The sequence below is a fragment of the Heliangelus exortis genome, chromosome 4, assembly GCF_036169615.1.
Source record: "Heliangelus exortis chromosome 4, bHelExo1.hap1, whole genome shotgun sequence".
In the NCBI taxonomy this organism is placed as follows: Eukaryota; Metazoa; Chordata; class Aves; order Apodiformes; family Trochilidae; genus Heliangelus; species Heliangelus exortis.
Window position 1 is genome coordinate 34,956,333 of NC_092425.1, and position 20,205 is coordinate 34,976,537.

Consider the following 20,205-nt stretch of genomic DNA (forward strand, 5'->3'; position numbering starts at 1 on the left):
GCCCGCCCGTTCCCCCCCCTCCGGGCCCGGCCCCTCTCCTGGGCGGTGCCGCGGTGCTGATGTCAGGGCTGGGATAGGCGGCGGGGAGAGTCCGGCGGTCAGCGGGAGCGGGAGCGGCGGCGGCGGCGGCATGGCGGGCCCGCTGCGGCTGTTGTATCATTCCAGAGCCGCCGCCGCCGCCTCCATGGTGCTGCCGCTGCTGCTGCCGCCGCTGCTGCTGCTACTGCTGCTGCTGCCGCCGCCGGTCCCCGCCGCTCCGCGCAGGCCTCCGCGCTGCGGGCCGCCCTGCAGCTGCTGGCGGGAGTCGGCGCTGTGTGTGGGGGCGGCGGGGGCACCGCGCAGCCTGCCCGCCGGACTGGGCTCCTTGTGAGTGCCGGGGTGGAGTGAAAGGGAGGAGGGTGGAATGCATCGGGAAGGAGAGGGAGGAGGAGGAGGAGGAGTGGGGAATGATGCGGGGCAGTCCCGTTTGACGGGTGGCTTCTCTTTTTGCAGGAGCCTGGTAAACGGGACCTTCTCCGAAGTGAAGGACAGGATGTTTTCTCACCTGCCCTCCCTGCAGCTGCTGTGAGTATGGCACTCAAAAAAAAAAAGAAAAAAAAGAAAAAAAGAAAAAGCCAAACAGCACTTCGCTCGTTCCTCCTAAAGAGAGTTTCGGGTGCCTTTGGAGGAAGGGAGGTAAGGGGTAAATCCCCAGCTTCTGCCGCCCCGCTGGTAGAGCGGCTGTTTCGTAACAGAGGGATGCGCTTCCCTCTCAGGAACCACTTCGGAGAAAGTGCATTAGTTACTAAAGGAGAACGAAATGTTTTCCGATGCCCTAAGTTCCTATAAAATAAAAAACAAAAAAAAAAGGAAAAAAAAAAAAAAAAAAAGAAAAACCAACAAACAAAAAAGCAGAAAAAAACAAAAACAAAAACGAGCTTTAATGAGTTTAGTTAAAGACTCCAGTTTTTTCTCTGGAGTCACTTCGTGCCCGTGAGTCTGGCATCGGCTTTGGGATGTTGAGGGTGTGATGGGGTGTGAGCAGAGGCTGCCAGGACACACCTCTGGGGAAAGCCTCTGCATGTGGTGTCTGCAGCATGACTGTGTCCTTCAGCATCCTGCTTGGAGGGTGGCCCCTCCGATGCCTTCTGACATGATGGACCTACAGGCAAAATGTTCCTCTGTCCCACGGGACAGCAGTCCAGCTCCCAGCACTCTGTGTCCTTCCTGACCTCAGGGAAATCACTGGATTGTGCCTGTGTGGCAGTCAGATGTGGCTTACCCAAACTTGCTTTAATGGAGCTGTCCTGGGAGGCAGAGTGCTATGGCATGCAGGACAGTTCCCCTGGGGAGCCTGGATACTTGGGAGTCTGCAGAGAAGCCCGTGCCCTGGCTAGCCCTGTAACCCTCCATGCCACCCCCTGTAAGGATGGGGTTGCCCCCAAAGCAAAGCACAGGCACACTGCAATGAAAAATCCAGCGAGAAGATGCAAGGCAAGCCGGGCTAAGCACTTGCCACAGAGCTGGATATTAAAATTGGTTTTAGCAAGGTAGAATCCCTAAAAGCATTGGTCGTGTGATGGCAAGCCTCATCTCCTTGGACACCCCAACCTCAAAGGCTTGTCTCAGTGTTTAGGGGGACTGGCACCCTGTGGAACAGTCTGGGGAGAAGTGGTCAAAGGAAGTGGTAGAGGCTCTCACTTTCTTTAGTGTGGCACTGGTCCCACACCCAAGTTTTTGTAGGGCTTAGGGGCCAGCCAGCACAGAGCAGTGGGCAGTGGGACTCTGCCCAGTGGTTAACTGGGGCCTAACAGGAGACCTGTGCCAGCTGGTAGGGAAAGGGTTGGATCCACGGGGTGGTTTGAGAGAAACCATGGGTGGAAAACTAGAGGTGGGAAGAAGCTTGCTTGCTTTGGATAGCAGCACTAGAAGGAGGGAAGAAGAGCAGACGAAGGTTGTCCCTTTTCCTTAGCTGTGACAGATTTCCAGGAGATGTTGGGGTGTGGGGTGTTATGGGGCAGGGGTCAGTTGTTGAGAAAGTGAGAAGCTGAATATGTCGCTTTATTTGGTAGATGAGATGTGAGAACAAGAGGGGCTTGTTACCACTGCCACCACCCTGGGTCCTGACAAATTGGTTAATGTGATCTAGGACTTGTCCCTTCCAACATGAGAAAAGAAGGACAATTAAATGATAAGAGATACATGCATAATTGAGCACTTGGGTACTCAGGACTATGTTTTCCATGGCAATAACCATGGTAAAATAGTAATGCAAGGATTTTATTTTTGATGGTGGTCTTCATCTTTGTAGGGTTTCTTAGGAATAATTTAGGGAGCATTTATCTAGTATTGACATAACCCAGGATCACAGGGAAAGGTTGCATTTCATGCTCATTAGCCTTTTAAATTAATTTTAGAATAATGCCTAAAACCGTACAAAAAGAGGATTAATAAGTTACTCTAAGAAAGCAAGTAGTAAAGACTCACTCATTTGCAGAAGAAAATTCAAAGAATTTCCAGAATTTAGTTTGAGTAGTGTTTGATTTTCAGACCAAACAAGAAGTTTTGCTATTTTCTTAAAAGGAGATTGCTCTCTGTGCCTTTGAGCATCAATGCTGGCAATCGTCTGCTTGTACTTTGGTACAGCAAAGAGGGAACTTTGCTGGCAAAGCCTTTCCATAGCATCCTTGACTGCTTTGTCCTGGCTCAGGTGACAGCTGCTCTGGTGCAGCTCTAACATTTTTTTGTCCCTGAAGTTCATGTGGGAGGGCAAGGAGCAAGCAGCACCCCTGTTTTTCTTCACTGCCTGTAAACACAGGGCTTTGCTTTGCAAGGGCAGCAGATTTGTCTGTCTCTGGTGGCTTGGGGATGCCTGTGTTTTCAGCTGACAAACTGGCTGCATGAACTGTGTGCTGTCCTCCTGTGCCATGAGCTGTAGCCCATCTGCAGGTCAGGCTTAGAGCATCCCTCTGGGAGCAGAGAGTGAGTGAGCATTGACCCACTGCAGCTGCAGAAATGAGAGCTGGTGCTGAAGAGCTCAGGAGTGGTGCTGAGATGGTCTCTTGGGAATTGTCAGTGTGGCTGGAAGTGTGCTGGAAGGGCAGCTGGGGTCCACACTCAGCAGACCCTGCCCCTCTGAAGACAGCTTGTCCTGCTCAGGGCACTGGAGAGTCGAGTGCCAGGTTGTATTTAACCAAGGTGAATGGCACAGTGAGTGTTTTTCCTGGGGAGCAGAGGACATTAAATAGCATCACATTATGCCTTTGATTTTTTTTTTTTTATAGACCATTCCACAATATTTTATGTGTGCTGCATTGATGGGGCAATATGGGCTCGAGTCAGTAAGATTAGTTTGGTCATGGGCAATAAACACAATGGGCATCATCCTGTGTGTCAAGTTTTAATGTGCTTTCCTAATGCCTGCTCTCCATTTTTCAGCTTGCTGAACTCCAACTCCTTCACTGTTATACGAGATGATGCCTTTGCTGGTCTCTTTCATCTAGAATATCTGTAAGTTTGGTGTTTTATGTCTTCCCTTGTCCTTAATAAATCAAGATGTTTTGATAAGTTGGCAAGACTCCTGCTGTGGAGTCTTAGTCTTCACTGTGATTCCCACTAGCAGGAGAGATGGAGGATTTATGTTACATTACTGTGCAAATGTTCTCTGCAGTGACTTGCCATTTTTCAGGTGGATTTTTAAAATATGCCACAAATGCAAGGTGTGTCTATGCAATTAGAGTACACCAAAAAAGCCTTCCTTAGCAAGAGCTTGTCCTGGCTTTCCAGGACAGTGCCATCACTGTAGAAGGGCTTTGACCCTCAGGAAAGAGGTGAGGAAGTCTTTTCTGGCCTGCTGACAGCCTGAGGGAGGAGTTGTGGAGTATCCATACTGCCCAGAACAGCCCCGATTAACAGGCTGGCTCTCTTCCCCCAGTTTTCTTCTCCAACTTCATCTTTTTTTTCTGATATCCCATTTAATACCTGTGGCATTTATTATTGTATTACAAATAATTATAAATATATACTTCATATACTATATATTATTGTAATTATTATTTTTTTAACTTTCCTTGTCTACTTAGTTCACTTGGTTGATTTTGACATTATCTGCATTTCCTATTTTTTTTGGTTGTTGTTGTTGTTGGGGTTTTTTTTGGGTCATTCTTTTTTTCTTTTAAAAAAAGTATTAGCCCTGATACAAGGTTGTCCTCACTCCATACTCCAAGAGGCTGTGTTACTGGACATGAGCTGGTATGTTTGAAACTCTGAATATGATCTCAAAAAAATTCCTCCTTCTGCTCACCTTCTTGTGCCAAAAGGTAACTGTGGAAAACATTTTTGTCTGTATCTAAAGGAAGATCAATGCTCACAAAACTGACTTTTGCTAAAGTCTTGCAAACAAATAGGTATCTACATGGAAGATATTCTGGATTAGTAGTCTGATAGATGTGGAGCAGCCAGGAAACAGGATAACTGTAAATAGTATATGCTAAAATCCATGACTCACCTACATCTGGATTTTTCAGAGGTATCAAGTGACATAGTCATTCTCTTTTCTGTGTATCTGCAGTAAGAAAAATAATTTGCAATATGTTTGTAAAAAAGAAGAAAAACGTTTTAATGTTGTTCCATTAATGATTTGCTTTCAAGTGCTGATGAGCTTGTCCCAGCAATATCTGCAGTCCTAGAGGTTGCATAGGCTACTACAGTCAGACCCCTCTGACAGAAACGAGTCCTGCCCCTCCTCAGCTGGTTAAGGAGGAAATCTCTGTCCCCTTTTGCCAGCTGCAAGCCAGAGAAAGCAATGAAGACTGGTAAAGCCTTGCAGTTTCAAATTTCTTTAGCAGCAGCTGAACAAGTGGTCTTGGTTGTCCTCCATGCAAGTCCACAGAGGTCTTCCCAGCAAATTGCATCTCCACCTTTGAGGAACCAAGTGCCAGCTGCCTTTCTCTAGAGGTCTTTTTTGGCCATGTCAAACACCATCCCAGCTTCAGTAGCTTATGTCTCTCAGTTACCAGTGATCAGACCTTACAGAGAATAAGAAAACCTCACTGACAATCAAGAATAATAACAAGCTTCTTTGTGAAAAAAAGGAACTCTGGACAAGGAGCAGCTGGGCAGCACCCATGGCAGATATATATGGATATATACCCACATATATATATATGTATATATCTGCAGCTCTGCCCCACTGCATTTGCAGCACAGCAAATGTCATTCAATGGACCCTTATGCTGTCTCCATGTACAGAGCCTAAATAAAACAGGTCTGATAAAGATGGGAGCTTTCCTGGCCAAGAGGGTGGCATTCTCAGGGTAGTATCCCTTCAAGGCCAGGTCTGGTGACTCAGGAATCCTGCAAATTACTAAGTCCTGGCCCAAATTTGCATCATCTTGCTGCAGTGTGTGCAGTGAAGCTGTGTTTATTTTCATGGCCCAGTGAGCTGGCACTGTGCAGGGATGCCAGGTGCTGGTGAGGGTGTCAGGAGGCATTCTGGCTCCCAGCTCTGTGGATTGAATTCATGTTGCCAGGCAGCCTGGTAGCAGCTGACCCTCTTCTGACACTTTCCATGTAGACTTTTTCATCCACACCCTTTGCATGCAGTCAGGGTGATGGGCACTTCGTGAGGGATTTTGGCTACATCTAAACTGCAGAACCCAGAGCACTTGTCATCTCCTGCATCCCCCTTCTAACTCTTGAGAAGAGCCCTTGGCTCACAGCATTTCCCCCCTCTTTCTCTGGAAGGCAAACACTGATGTGTAGGAGGGAGACACTGCCATCTCATAAAACCTTCCACGAAGTCAGCATGCAGTTGTCTTCACCCTGATACAGCTGTATCTTGTGATATCTTGATGGCCAGCTGGCAGGGCTGATGGTGTATTTAGGGATGCATCCTCAGGGGTAAAGATGCTTAAATATCAGCTCTTCCTTTTACTGCTGACGTGGGGTCAGGATGAGCAGCATACCCCTGGAATCGATATGTTCCTGTCAGTCTTCACAGGGCCGTGGCTCGTGTGCAGCCAGGCCCCCTGCAGAGGTGATGTCCTGGCTGGAGAGAGCAGAGCTGCGGCAGCAGGAAGGAAAAGAAAGCAGAGATCTCAGCATTTCTGCAGACCTCGGGTGTCTGCAGTTCAGGTCAGTGCTCTGTGGGAGCCGAGGTGGCACTGTGCATGCAGCCAAAGCAGCTCCCTCCCCGCCCGAGCATCATTCTGCAGCCAGGGCTGCATTTAAAATCCCCAGGGATTTAAAATGTAGGGGATTTGTGAGAAGGAAAATAGGGCTTCAGCTTCTGAAGTCCATCTGGGAAGCCTCTTCTCTGCAGGTCTTCTGCCTCACACAACACATCCCAAGAGGATTAATTGACAGAAGAATTTTTTTTGCTTGTTCATTTTGTTTCCCTTCTGGTGGATGTTTGTGTCATGTCTCTCTCATGCAGCCTGGTACCTGCATCCTTCCCTGCAGTCCACCTGAGGAAAGGAGAAGAGGGAATATGAGCAAATCCACTGAGACTTCTCTGCCATTAAGTTTGAAGGGGCTGTCCAGGAACCTGCTGAATTTGGAGGCCATAGCTTAAAGCACTGGTGATGCAAATAATAATGTTAAAGTGTTAGTGAAAGAATTTAATAATACTTCCTTTTCTTTTCTTGATTTTTCAATTTAGATTCATTGAAGGAAACAAAATTGAAACCATTTCAAGAAATGCATTTCGTGGCCTTCGAGACCTGACTCACCTGTAAGTTATTTAACACTCAGTAGAGTAATTTGTACCTGAACAAAACACTTCTGGGAGACCACTGGTTTTCCTGCTACAGAGAAAACCTCCATTCCCCTTTGTTCATCAGCTTCCTCCTGCTGTCAAGAACATGCCTTCTACAAATTTAAAATAGGCCTTAAAAAAATCCCTGCTCAGGCAGCACTGTGACACATTGTGCTGCCTGCACACACAGCTGTAACCCATGGGTGCATCACCAGGACCAGCATCACACTGTGTCCTCATGTTTCTTCTTGGCATGCTCAGTGATTGTTCTGTGTGTTACATTTGCACCTGAGCAATAAAAAAAAAGCCTTTTGTGTTTTACTTTTACGTCAGCTTCAAGCAATCTTTGTTCTTGATTTAGAATAATTAAAATGTGCCAGTTCCTCATAACTATTAATAACACCAGTGGCTGCATAGTACCAGATAATTAACAACCTGTAAGTGAGCTCAGACTTTGCAAGAGTAAGATAGATAAGAGATAGCAATGATACTGTACTCTAACTTTCTTTTCTAGTTCTTTGGCCAATAACCATCTCAAAGCTCTGCCAAGGGATGTCTTCAGTGATTTAGATTCTTTAATTGAACTGTAAGTAATGAGAATCTTTCCATTGACTCCCTGCTCTTGCCACTACTCCCTGAGTTTTACGTTTTGAGTTTGTGTGGTGCCGTATCTGACATCAGCACAGAAAATAAATGTGCATTTTCTTGTTCTAGTTTTCCTCATTTTAGAATTGTTTACTTGGTAGACTGCTCTAAAATACATGCTATTTCTCAGATAATGATTGCTTCTCGTGATGCTGCATGTAGCTTGCATTATTGTATCTCTCTGATGTTTCATATAAATTATTTTTTGAGGGAAAGGGAAACAATTTTAGAACTATTATTTCTCCTAAACATTTTCCTGCTAATGTTGCATGTATTCCCTGAAATTATTTTAGCAAAAGGCATTAATTTATAAAAAAAATGCTTTTTTCTTGTTTTTGTACAGTCGTAGCACATTTCTGATTTACTGCCAGTGTTTTCTAGTATAAATGAGCTGCTAGTCAGCTTCCCCTATTTTTGTCTTGGCTTTGCCAAACAATATAAATGTAAGCCACAAAAATTGGCAAGGGATTGAAGAACAGGTACACTGTTGACACTGCATGTACATTAATAGGGGGAGGTTAAATTGACTCCATGTTGGCAGCAGCTCTAAAAGTACAAGCCTTACATCCATACTGTAATGTAACACAGAAATGATACCAGCAAGGCCAGCTGTACTGGAGTAGTTCAGTTAAGAAATGGGATTTTTTTTGTGTTGGCAGTAGATGGTGGGATAGAGGCTTGTAGCAGACCACCAGACTGTCAGGATTTATTGGGTCCTAATCCTTTGAAAACTTATAAACATGAGTGACTTTGTACATGAATCACAGTGCTTTATTACCATGATTATATGTGAGCATATTTCCTAGATCAAAACAGTTTTTCCAAGGACAACACTGAGTGAAGGAGAGTCCACAGTAAGAGAGTCCAAATAAAGATTCTTCCCTCTTCTCAATTCAAAAACAATTCATATTTTAAAATTCAGCATGTCAAGGTGATAACAGTTCTGTAATATTCACATTGCTATCAACCTTTTCAAATATGTTTATTTCTGTGTGTTTTTTTAGAGATTTAAGGGGAAATAAATTTGAGTGTGACTGCAAAGCCAAGTGGTTGTTTTTGTGGTTAAAGATGACAAATTCCACTGTTTCTGATGTCCTGTGTATTGGTCCAGCAGAATATCAGGATAAGAAGTTAAATGATGTGACAAGTTTTGATTATGAATGCACCACTACAGGTATTCAGAATGTATATTTCTAAGCACACTACAAATAGTTAAGTATCAGAAGTTCAGCTTGAACCCTTTCACTTCTGTGAGCATGACCTGGGGGGAGGAAAGGGTTACATACAAAGCACTTCTGAGTACTAGAGCAAACATAAGATGGGAAAATTACATTTTGAAGCCAAAGTAAGTGCTGAGTTTTTATTTGAATTAAGGGATAATGGGAGAAGAGCTCTGACTATTCATATGCCAAAAGACTTGATTATGACTCACTTTGTGACTTAATTTTCATCATAGAATGCTTTCTATTACCTGAAATAAGGCCATATACTTATGGCAGATGAGCTTCCCAAAAATCTGTGTTTCACAGAAAGCAATGAAAAGAACTTAAAATGATGTGGCCATATCTGTTATGTTTATTCAATTGGCCACAATTTAATAGCATCAAATGTGGCAGCAATACTGCCAGCAGTTCATGGGACTCCATTTAGTTGGAGAGAAATGTCCAATAATATTCTGACTGCTGTTGTTTAGAATCTTGATTTTTATTTTAGGTAATATAAAGCATGCTGAAGGAAGTGCAGAGAATCTTGCATGTGGTTATGTTTATATTTTATGACCCAACAGCTGCAGTTACCTACCTTTAAATGTAGTCACATCATATAACTGAGAATATCAGCTGTGAGTATTTTTTTTCATCTTTCATGGATGTGATGAAACTCTGCCTTTTTCCTATATGGTAATACCAGAGGTGTTTAAGTTCTCATCTGTCATGAAGTCAGTCATTATTATTAAAAGACAGTAGAAAAGCTGATTAATAAGAATGTAAAATAAAGTTTCAGGACAGGGTATGAAAGGTAATCCAAGGGCAAGATGTAAGGGAAAAGGGAATGAACTCGGAATTCAAAAATATGTCAGAAGAGCAGCAGAGGTAAAGCATGATAATCTGCTACATGAAAGGATGTCAAAAGCAGGAGAGCAGTGTAGCTTAGAATGGTATCAAAGTTATATTCCTGTGTCTGCAAATCCACAGAGGTGCAAAAGTACAAAGTAAAAGCAAGCTTCATTTCATCTCAATCTGATGCAAGCAATTGCCCAGCACTAACTGTGTGTGGGGACAGTTGCCTGCCTGGTCCTCAGACCCATACTGACCTCTCTGCCCTCTGTCATCTCTGGGTATCTGGAAAGCTACCTATAAAGTTGCTACAGGCAAAATTCACCCTCACAATTAGTCCCTTTGTCAGCTGAAAGAGAAATTACACCAAGCATAAATCTAATTTCCTGTTGCTGGGGAGCTAAGGAGTTACAAGGTACAAGCTGAGTATTTGTTCAGATGCCATCAGAGAAGTGCTCTTGCAGCACAGCATATACCTTTAGTACACTCTTCAGATAGTTAAGGACATTTCCAAAACAGTAATTCTTTGCTTGTGGTGAGAGAAGGCTGTGTGCCTTACCTCCCTGGCCTGGGGGCAGGCAACAGCTCCAGTGCTTAGGGAAGGTGAAGGGTACAGATCTGGAGCTCTGGCATCCTTACAAAGTGTCTGAGAAGGGCAGACTGTATGCAGAAATGCCCCATAAGAACAAACCAGAGATAAGTAGAATGGAAATTTAAATCTTCAGGAATGGATCACCCTTGAGACAGCATCATGACCCCTGCACTGAGCTTCAAGCTGTAACTCTCTGGTGGCCTTGGTGTCTGTGGCGTCAGGCCACAGGTCATCTTTCCTTCCCTGTCATTGCCTCCCCCAGATTAAAAGGGAGTTTAAGGATGCCCATATTAATTCCTTGAAGACTAATTAGTCACAGGCTCTGCTTTGTACCATATTCTAAAGGAAAGCAGCATATCCTGTAGGTGTATTCTCCTTTCCCACTGGTTTGCAGGCAGTGCCCTGCAAACCTCTTTCACTGATGTTAGTCTTTGGTATCACAGAATGGTTTGAGTTGGAAGGGACCTTGAAGATCCTCTAGATCCAACCCATCTAGTTTCATATTTCTGTCTTTTGCAAGTTGTGCTTAGCCCTTCCATCATTGCTAGTCTCTGGTTCTCTGTGTTGAGCATGACTGGGTGTAGGATGTGGTAACACTGCAGTTTGCTTGGTAAAACATGCATCTGCCAAACTGCTCCAGTGGTAACAGGAGGAGACATGGAAAGAGGTGCTGCCAAATTTGGAAAAAAAACAACCCCCAAAAAACCCAACCAAAACAAAACAACAACAAAAACAAAAAAGCCAATGAACAAAAAGGTTCTTTGGCTTCTTCACAGAGAAAGCAATACACAGGGTCATTGATCTGCACTTTTAACTCTCTGTGATAGCATCTTTGTTATCTTTGGCCAGAGCTGCAGGCAGGGATCATCTCACTGAGCCTAGGAAGCTTGGTTTCCCCTCTCTTGACCTAGATGGGACTCTGTTCTGGAGGTGGTCCTCTCTTTCCCCACTGTCTGGAAGGAAGGTAGTTTGCAAATTAAGGGTTGCTTGCTCCATACTTTCTCCTGTGCTGGAGATGCCCTGTGCCACAGCTGTGGGAGACAGGAAGGGATGGCTGATGCTTCCTCATAGCACCCTCAGGTCCCAGGTTTAAGTCTCCACTGCAGGAAAAAAAAACACATGAGAGGGACCAAGTTGCAGGATGCAGTTTAGGAGCTGCTGCCCAAACAGATCACTGCTCCCCTTTCTCCTGAGTGTCTTCAGTGTTCCCCATGCTCTGCTCCACCAGCACTGGTGCTCCTCTGTGCTGGCACCAGCCAGAGCAAGGGCTGCCAGGAGGCAAATCAGCCTAAAAACACAAGTGCTGGGCCCCTCACCCATGATGGATCTCTCCAGTTCAGCAGCCAAAGGAGCAGGGCAGGGTGGGTGGGTGGCTGGAGGATGAGGGGACCACCCCAGCCCCCAGACAGAAGAGGACAGTGTTAAAAACACTGTCTGGAGGCAGAGTAAAACTGCCTGGGGGTGAGAGGGAGGGAGTGACAGCCCATGTGGCCATCAGGGTACAGGGAAAGGGTGAAGTGAGGGCCATGTCCTCTCCTCTGCAGGCTGATCCAGCTTAAAAGTGCTGGGAAGCTCCACGCCTCCAACCCTCTATGTTCTGTGTGAGCTCTGGGCATGTGGACCTGCTTCTGAAACTAAACTGAGCCCACAAGACCTAAATTTTTGGCAAGCCTGATGTGTATCCCTTTACTATGAAACCCTGTTCCACATTAGTGGTATTTCCAGCTGGTGCTAAAAACAGCATTTATTGCTTTTTACTGATTACGACTGATCTTTTTACCCATTTTTACTCATCCAGTGACAAGTAAAAATAGCTGTGTTAACACTGAATCATTGCTGGATGAGCAGTGGGTTTTAGCACCCAGGCTAATTCACAGATTTAATTCACAAATTCCCTGGAAGCATTTCACACCTGTTCAGACTTTGAGAGATGTCTTTCAGCTTTTGGTTTGTTTTGGGTTTTTTTTCAGTTTTTGTCTTTTTGGTGGTATTTTTTTGGTGGGTTTTTTTTTTCCCTCAGGATTTTAAAAACATTTTGATTTTCTGCGCCTGTATCTGCTATTGTTCCACCCTCAGCTACCTTTCATCATTTATCACTTACTTTTACTTTCTGCATACTTCAGTGTCAGTTTTCTCCAGTCCTTTTATTTTCCCAGTGAGAATGAAGATAACTTCCTTGTTTTCCTACCAGCATTTATGAATCAAGCCCAAAGTCTATTCATAACAGTCCCTCGAAGAATGGAAACTGTAATTTCTTTCACAGCTGTAGAATCTGCTCTGTTTGTTTAATGGTAGTCATCTATCTTTATCTCCAGAAGTGTAACTCCTCAAGGGCAAGGCTTTCAAGCATGCAGAGAGAGAGTTCTTAATTAAAAAACAATTATTTCATAATGCACCAAAATGAGGGACTCGAGTGAGGGCTTAATTACCATGTCACCAAAATCCCTGGATGCTCAGGCCCTTCCGTGGTGGATGGTGAAGGGAGGTGACCAATGGAGCTGGAAGCAGAGCAGTGGGTGCTTCCCCATGGAAATGCCATCCTAAGGGAAGATGCATTTCCTTTTCTACATATCTATAGCCACACATCACTTCAGTGCAGGCCTTCTGCCATGTTCTAGACTCATGTGCTGGCTTTTCTTTGTCAGCTCTGCTATACTTTTGGGTTTTTTTTTTGCTTGTAGTAATGGCCTTGCCCAGCTGTCAGGCCAAAGATTGACTTCAGACCCAGTGCTCCTCACACTGCCCCAGCCTGGCTCTGTGTTGCCTTAGTCCAGAGTGAATTTTAGAGTAAAATAGACAAAGGCACTTAGGTTTTGAGACAAAATCTTGAATTTTGGAGTCACCCCCACCCCTGGTCACAGAATCACAGAATCCTTGGGGCTGGAAAAGACCTCTGAGATCAGCAAGTCCAGTCTATGACCTAATGCCACCACATCAGCTGCAGCACAGCACTGAGTGCCTCCTTAAACACCTCCAGGGATGGTGACTCCACCACTTTCCTGGGCAGCTTGTTCCAGTGTCTGATCACCCTTTCTGTGAGGAAGTGCTTCCTGATATCCAGCCTAAATCTCCCCTGGCACAGCTTCAGGCTGTGTCCTCTCATCCTGTCTCTTGTTGCCTGACCCCCACCCAACTACATCCTCCCTTAGGTAGCTGTAGAGAGTGATAAAGTCCCCCCTGAGTCTCCTTTTCTCCAGGCTAAACAACCCCAGCTTCCTCAGCCTACCCCCATGTCTTTGCAGATTGTTCCAACTCCTCAGTCTTGGTGCCTAGAATAAGTTTTCCACTGATAGTAATTTGCAGGTTGGTTGTATTTTATGCCTAAACTACTTTACAGTGCCCCATAAAACGTTATGTTAACTGAGTCTTTGATTACACCATGTTGTCTGTGGACTAGCTGAAATGGGGTTATCCCCAGGCAAACTTCAGATATCATTTCACTTTCTGCCTGGTTTAGCATAACACAAATTGCTAGTGATTAAATTTGTGTGACTTAAGAAGTTATTGGACTTCAGCTGGAAGTTGCTATCTCTCAGCTTGAAAGAGATTCTAGCAAGGCCATTTCACTTGACAGGAAAACAACTTCCAGCTGTGGGGAAAGAGACTTCTGTCTCAATATCCTTATTTAATTGATACCAGCCAGCTTGGGTGGAAAATCTGATTTCTGCCACTATTTACCTACCTGATCTCCTTGGCAATTGTATTTCCAAAGGACAGTTTATGAAGCCCCAATTTTCCCCTGTTGCTGCATGCCTAACGTGAGCACTGACACTTCCATGCTAGTGTTATACAAAATCCAGAGTATTTCACTCATTTTTCAGTGTAAATAGTTACAATCAGCAACCACTTATTCTGTGTTTCCAGAAGGATGTGCTCTAACTCTTGTAAATGTCTGTTTCTAGATTTTGTTGTTCACCAGATTTTGCCCTACCAGTCAGTTTCAGTGGATACATTCAACTCAAAGAATGATGTGTTCGTGGCCATTGCACAGCCCAGCATGGAGAACTGCATGGTGCTGGAGTGGGATCACATTGAAATGAATTTCAGGAGCTATGACAATATCACAGGTATATGAACACTGGGATTCCAGTCATTTATGAGCTGTTGGCATTTCACAAGGAGGAGATCTGTAGATGGGACCCTTGATGGGCTTTTTCCTTAATCTTTGTTGAATTTGGCAGATCAAAATGTGTGTTTTGACACAAGTGACTTCAGGGAGAAGTGCCTCTTGTTAACACATGCACATTTAACCTCACTGTAGCACACAAAATAGGGTGGGGATTTTTTGTCTAATCTTGTAAATTGTTCTGAAGGCACCAACACTTGGTGTGAACATCATTCCATGGCCCAGCTTGGCACTCACTGCCTGGATCACATTGCAAGTTGAAGTATAAGCTGAAGGAGCCTTTTCTCTTGCCAAGCTGCCTGCAAAATAGAATGTAAAAAGGCTGTACTGAGTGTAGAAATAAATAGGTCTGAAGGATGCTTCTGGGGTGGGCTGGCCAGGGAAGCATGTCTCACAGCTGAAGATGGCATAGAAATACTTAAACCGTGGTTGTCACCTAAAGAGATGTGCTGTTAAGCTTTCATATTCACATGCTGAATTAGCATGCTGGCCTGCATCACTAACAAAAGTTTGTAAGATGCTACCCCTCTGTCAGGAAATTTTGGGTATGAAAAAGTTCACTTTTTTAGGTTGCATTGTGCTTTGGTACATTAGGGGGAAAGATGTACCCCTGGATATAAATGGAAAAGTTGATGTCCTAAAGAGAGCTAGCAGAGAGAATCTGGGTCATTTCTAAAGACAGCTTTCATCTGGATATAGTTCACTTTCCTGGGAACTAGGTGGTTAGGAGACAGTTATGCTGGGGACTTGTGTCCTAGCTCCACACCCCGTGCAAATGCCCAGATTTGTTTCTTGAACAACCATCCTGTGTTCCTGGAAGGCCTGAGCTTGGCCTTCTCGCTCTGAAATGTGAGCAAGAGACTTTTCCCAAAGGACACAGGCACTGAAAGAACCTCTTGCACAGCCTGAAGTGTTCTGTAGAGCTCAGGAGCCAGCTGTGTGCTCCATGGGGAGGATTGACTGTCTACATCACTGGCTGCATGCTTGGCATTTGAGTATTTGAATTTAGCCCTTTACAGTGTGTGCTTGGGCTTTTACAACAAGACTGCCTTTTCAGTCAGGATGCAGAGAAAAGGCACTGCTGCCCTCTGCAACAGGAGACATCCCCAGGCCAGGTGAAATCTCTTCCAGAGTGCTTTTTGACTAAATTAGACCAGAAAGAGCCTGGATGACCAGCTCAAGCAACCACACCTGTGGTATGATACCTTCTGGAGGTATGGATCCCCCTCTTCCTACACTGCAAGGCTGGTGGATCATCCCAGGCCAGCTGTGAAACATCTGTGGGTAGAGATCCATCAGAGAGCCAGAGCAAGCCTCCTGTGGTGACTGTGACCAAGCACATGGAGGGTAACCTGTGCAGTTGCAGTTCTACTTAAGCTGTGTGCTTCAGAGAGCACACTCTCCTGCCACCAAAAGCTTTCAGAAATAGTCTGGTTGTTATTTTTGATGTGGTTCTTTGATAGTGACCTGACATTCTCAAAACAAACCATAAACAGATCTGATCTAGTCTGGAAACTGCAATATTCCTTAATATTGCTATTTTAACATAACCTTAAGAATACTGAACAGAAACAACAGTTAGATTTATCTTTTTCATCCTGCTGTCAGGTGATATATCCACAAGATATATCAATATTTCTATTTACAGTATCAAAATATGGCTCTGGCCCTCTTGGAGCAAGAAAAATAGACTACATTTTATTCTTCTAGTTAGGCTGGAAAGATAGATGTTCCAAGAATAAGAGAATTTCAGATTCCTGCTGAGTCATGAGATAACAACTCTTGTTATTTTGGAATAATAAAATTTGGCTTAAGTAATTGTTTTGGATATTAGGGGGCATGTGTTTGAACAAGTAGAGGAAGAAAAAATATTCCCGATGAAAAGGAATTAACATCTTTGTGTGCATAATACTTGCACACCTTGAGAGATGTGACACTTCCAACACTTGAAGTCATCTTCCCAGTTACTGGGGAGAAAAAAAGCATGAAAAGAAGCTCTAATGGCATGTAGCAGAAGACAAAATTATGAGATGGTGCAGATTTCCAAAAAAGGAGGGGGTGGTTTGATAATCTGTTGTTTAAAGAGAGCTTTTTACTGTGTTAATACATGTGCTTTATTTTCCTTTGGGCAATAGGTCAGTCCATAGTGGGATGTAAAGCCATTCTCGTTGGTGACCAAGTCTTTGTGGTGGTGGCACAGCTCTTTGGTGGCTCACACATTTACAAGTATGATGAAAGCTGGACAAAGTTTGTCAAATTCCAGGACATCGAGGTATCTCGCATTTCCAAGCCGAACGATATAGAGCTTTTTGAGATAGACAGTGAAATGTTTTTTGTCATAGCAGATAGCTCTAAAGCAGGTTTGTCAACAGTGTACAAGTGGAACAACAAAGGATTTTACTCATACCAATCCCTTCACGAGTGGTTCAGGGACACTGATGCAGAGTTTCTCGATATAGATGGGAAATCACATTTAATCCTCTCAAGCCGCTCGCAGGTTCCCATAATACTCCAGTGGAACAAAGCTTCCAAAAAGTTTGTTCCACACAGTGAAATCCCCAACATGGAAGATGTTTTGGCTGTGAAGAGTTTCAGGATGCAAGATAACCTGTACCTCACGCTCACGAGATTCATTGGTGACTCCAGAGTTATGAAATGGAATAGCAAACAGTTTGTGGAGATCCAGGCTCTTCCATCCCGAGGAGCCATGACACTGCAGCCTTTCTCCTTCAAGAACAACTACTACCTAGCCTTGGGAAGTGACTATACCTTCTCCCAGATTTACCAGTGGGATGGTGAAAAGAAAATCTTCAGATTATTTAAAGAAATCTATGTGCAAGCACCACGGTCTTTCACAGCTGTGTCAACCGATCGAAGAGATTTTTTCTTTGCCTCAAGTTTTAAAGGAAACACTCAAATATTTGAACATATCATCATTGACTTGAGTTTATGAAAAGCTGCTGGGATGAAATTCATGTAGAATGACATTTATACACAAACAAAACAAAAAAGACCTTTTCAAAAACAGGGTGCACCTATGGAGTATGATGACATTTTCTGAACTTTTCAAACCTGCATATTAATCAGGGATTGCATTTACTTGGTTACTGCATGACATGTCCATTTTATCCTTTTTCAAAGACACTTTGCAAGCTGCAGTCATTCAGAGGAGAGTGCAGTGCATTAGCTTTAATGTTAAGATCAAAGAGAATGATCTAAATCTGACCCAGAAGACTACCTTGAATTGAACATCTCATAAAGAAAGCAAAGATTAAGCTGTGCTACACATAGAAATGGTCTTCATTCTTAAACTAGCATGTTAGTAATGAATTTCAGATTCAATTGGGTTACTGATGGGTTATGACTCCTCAAGGGAGTCCTTGTGCATAAATAATCATCTTCTGCAGCACTGTTCACATCTTGGATGTTGGAAAGCCTGTGAGAACATCTCTATTTGTGACAACAGACCATGTTACACATGTTCAGAGCAAAAACATGAAGCTCACTCAGCACAGAGATGGTGAGATAGCCCTGAATAGGAAGGAATAAAGGAGAGTTTCTGTGAAGAGGATCAGTAACATTCCAGGATACACTTTGTTTCGGTTTCTTGAGGTCTGTCTCCAAAATGTGTCTTTGTGGTTTATTGTAAGACTGAGCCATCATTTTAATTCATTGTGTAGATTAAAGAGAAGTCAGCATCAATAAGTGCCATTTATCTTCCATTAATCACTATTTCAGCAACAAATTGTGCTTAACCAATAGGCCAGCCCATAGTAACTGGGTAGCCAGGAAAAGAGGGGTACATCACTTATAGAGTGTGAGATCTTAACAAGTTAACATAACATAATAATAGAGGTGTCCTTGGTGCTGTGAATGAATTGACTACAAATTCTGTCCAATGTCTGGTGGAAGGTATTCCAGAAACCCCCCCTCATTTTGCCCTAATTCAAGCTCTTTGTGACGATCCCTGTAGATCCTGTGGTGGTTTAACTTTTGTGTATCAATCAGAGGCCTTGTTTGTTCACTCAGACAATATGTTTCTTTATGTTTTCATACCACTTGGCATAGTGGGTTGTTTTGTCTTGCTGCTGCACTGCTGCCTTGGATAATAGCAAAGCTTTGTGTAAAGTAAGTGGAGCAAAGGAAACTCTCCCTTATTCCTTCCTACTCAGGGCTATTTCACCATCGCTGTGCTGAGTGAGCTTCACGTTTTTGCTCTGAACATGTGTAACATGGTCTGTTGTCACAAATAGAGATGTTCTCACAGGCTTTCCAACATCCAAGATGTGAACAGTGCTGCAGAAGATGATTATTTATGCACAAGGACTCCCTTGAGGAGTCATAACCCATCAGTAACCTGAATTATCACAGTCTTCCCCAATGTTTGCCTTGCTGCTATGAATTAAAATTATTACTGTTGGAGACCTAACTGATTTTACTCTGCTTTCAAATGACATTATTTTTTTTCCTACAGAGGTGCTCATCCTTGTTTTAATTACATTGGCAACTTAGCCCATCCAGTGAAGTATTGCATTCTGCCTTCCAAATCCCAGTCCCATTGGTTCAACTAAAGCAGTAGAATCAAACCAACCTTCTGTAGCAGGTTTTAGCAATACCTCTCCTAGGATTAAGCTCACAAATCTGACAAAATGAAGGGATGATTCCCTTCTGCCAATGAATGCAATTTCTTACCATGTTCCCAGTTTTACTTTTTGAAGTGGGTACAGATGGCAAGTGATGTTTCTTTAAACTGTATTGTGGGAAGTCATTTTTTATTGCTCTTGTGTCCAGTGTGCATATTTAAATAGTCAGATATGTTCTGCCAAGGAGGGGCATTTCTCAGTGTGCCAGCATTTTCTTTTAGGTCTCACTGCTAGTACCATTCACTTAGCATCAGTCAAAGAGCTAAAAGCTATTTTAGAGAAATTGAATCTTGGCATTTTTTACTTGAAAGGAAGCAAGAGGATGGAGGAAAAGGGCTTCTGTATCCGATACCAGGAGATTGGACTGCTTTGAGAGCCAAGGGGATTTTGAGACTTGGCTGTCATGTTGAAATAAATTCAAGTGGTCTCTGCAGAGACAGGCTTAATAAAAAGGATAAAGTGATCCACAGGAGCCTAGCTCATCCACACGGGACCAGAAGAAGAAAGTGAGAGAAATGAATTCTGCAGGCAGGCTGCTGCTTCTGCTGAGGATCCTTGTTGGTTGGTCAGAAACCCAGGAGAACTCCAGCCTGGAGTCTGAGGCTCAGGGAAGCCAGCTCACCTCTTCTGCTGAATTAGTGCTCAGGAGGTCAAAGCAGCTAAGAGGGGAAAAAAAAGCCTCAGCTGGTACACAGAAAGGGTTGTGATACTTTTCTCAGGTTTAAACAGACAGTGTCTCAAAAGGAGCCTTGTTCTGGTTTTTCCAAGGAAAAGCTGCAGGATGCATTTGTAACAGCAGAAATCACCAAGCATCAAAAGTACTTTCTCTTTCCAAATGCAGCAACAGTTTTGTCTCCCTGACCTATATTCTCTAATAGAAATTGTTTTGAGTAATAAGTAAACTATGCATATCCATAATTTACTGCAACTCTTAGACTGTCAGGGCAGTGGGGAAGGGTAACAGAATGTGCCACCTAGGAATTTTTAACATATTCTAAAATGCAACTGTGAAAAGAACTGTAGTTTATATAAGCATAGTTTTAATACAGCGTGCTAGCTACAGTGGGAGCATTTTAAGGCTGTATATACATTGAGCTTTTTTTGGTAAAGCTGATGCAGTCTAGGCCACTGACACGTGTATGTATTCTTTCAGTGTATGAATAAAATGCAGTTAATGAGACTAATTGTGGTGTGTGCTGTCTCCTAAAATACCCACGTGGTGAAGATCCCACTGCTGGAGAGATAGGCAAGGTGGACAAAAGAGTCCTTCTCCATTTATGAACGGGTTTGGCTTTTTTTAAGGGTGATGGAAGCCCTGCTCTGCTCCCTTAAATTCAGTTTCTGTGCTCAGCTGGCTCGGACCTCCAAGGTTTTCCTCTCCCATTCGCATTCTCCTGTGCTTTTCCCTG

At 43.7% G+C, this 20,205-nt stretch overlaps 1 protein-coding gene across 1 annotated transcript; it reads left to right on the forward strand.

The window, feature by feature from the left end:
• The first annotated feature begins 68 nt into the window (after positions 1 to 68).
• LGI2 (leucine rich repeat LGI family member 2) lies at positions 69 to 19,980 on the forward strand. The gene is made up of 8 exons (XM_071743821.1): positions 69 to 366; positions 493 to 564; positions 3,418 to 3,489; positions 6,641 to 6,712; positions 7,251 to 7,322; positions 8,386 to 8,555; positions 13,930 to 14,094; positions 16,289 to 19,980. The coding sequence occupies exons 1-8, from the start codon at positions 131 to 133 to the stop codon at positions 17,104 to 17,106; spliced, it is 1,677 nt and encodes a 558-aa protein (XP_071599922.1). The 5' UTR covers positions 69 to 130; the 3' UTR covers positions 17,107 to 19,980.
• The last annotated feature ends 225 nt before the right edge of the window (positions 19,981 to 20,205 follow it).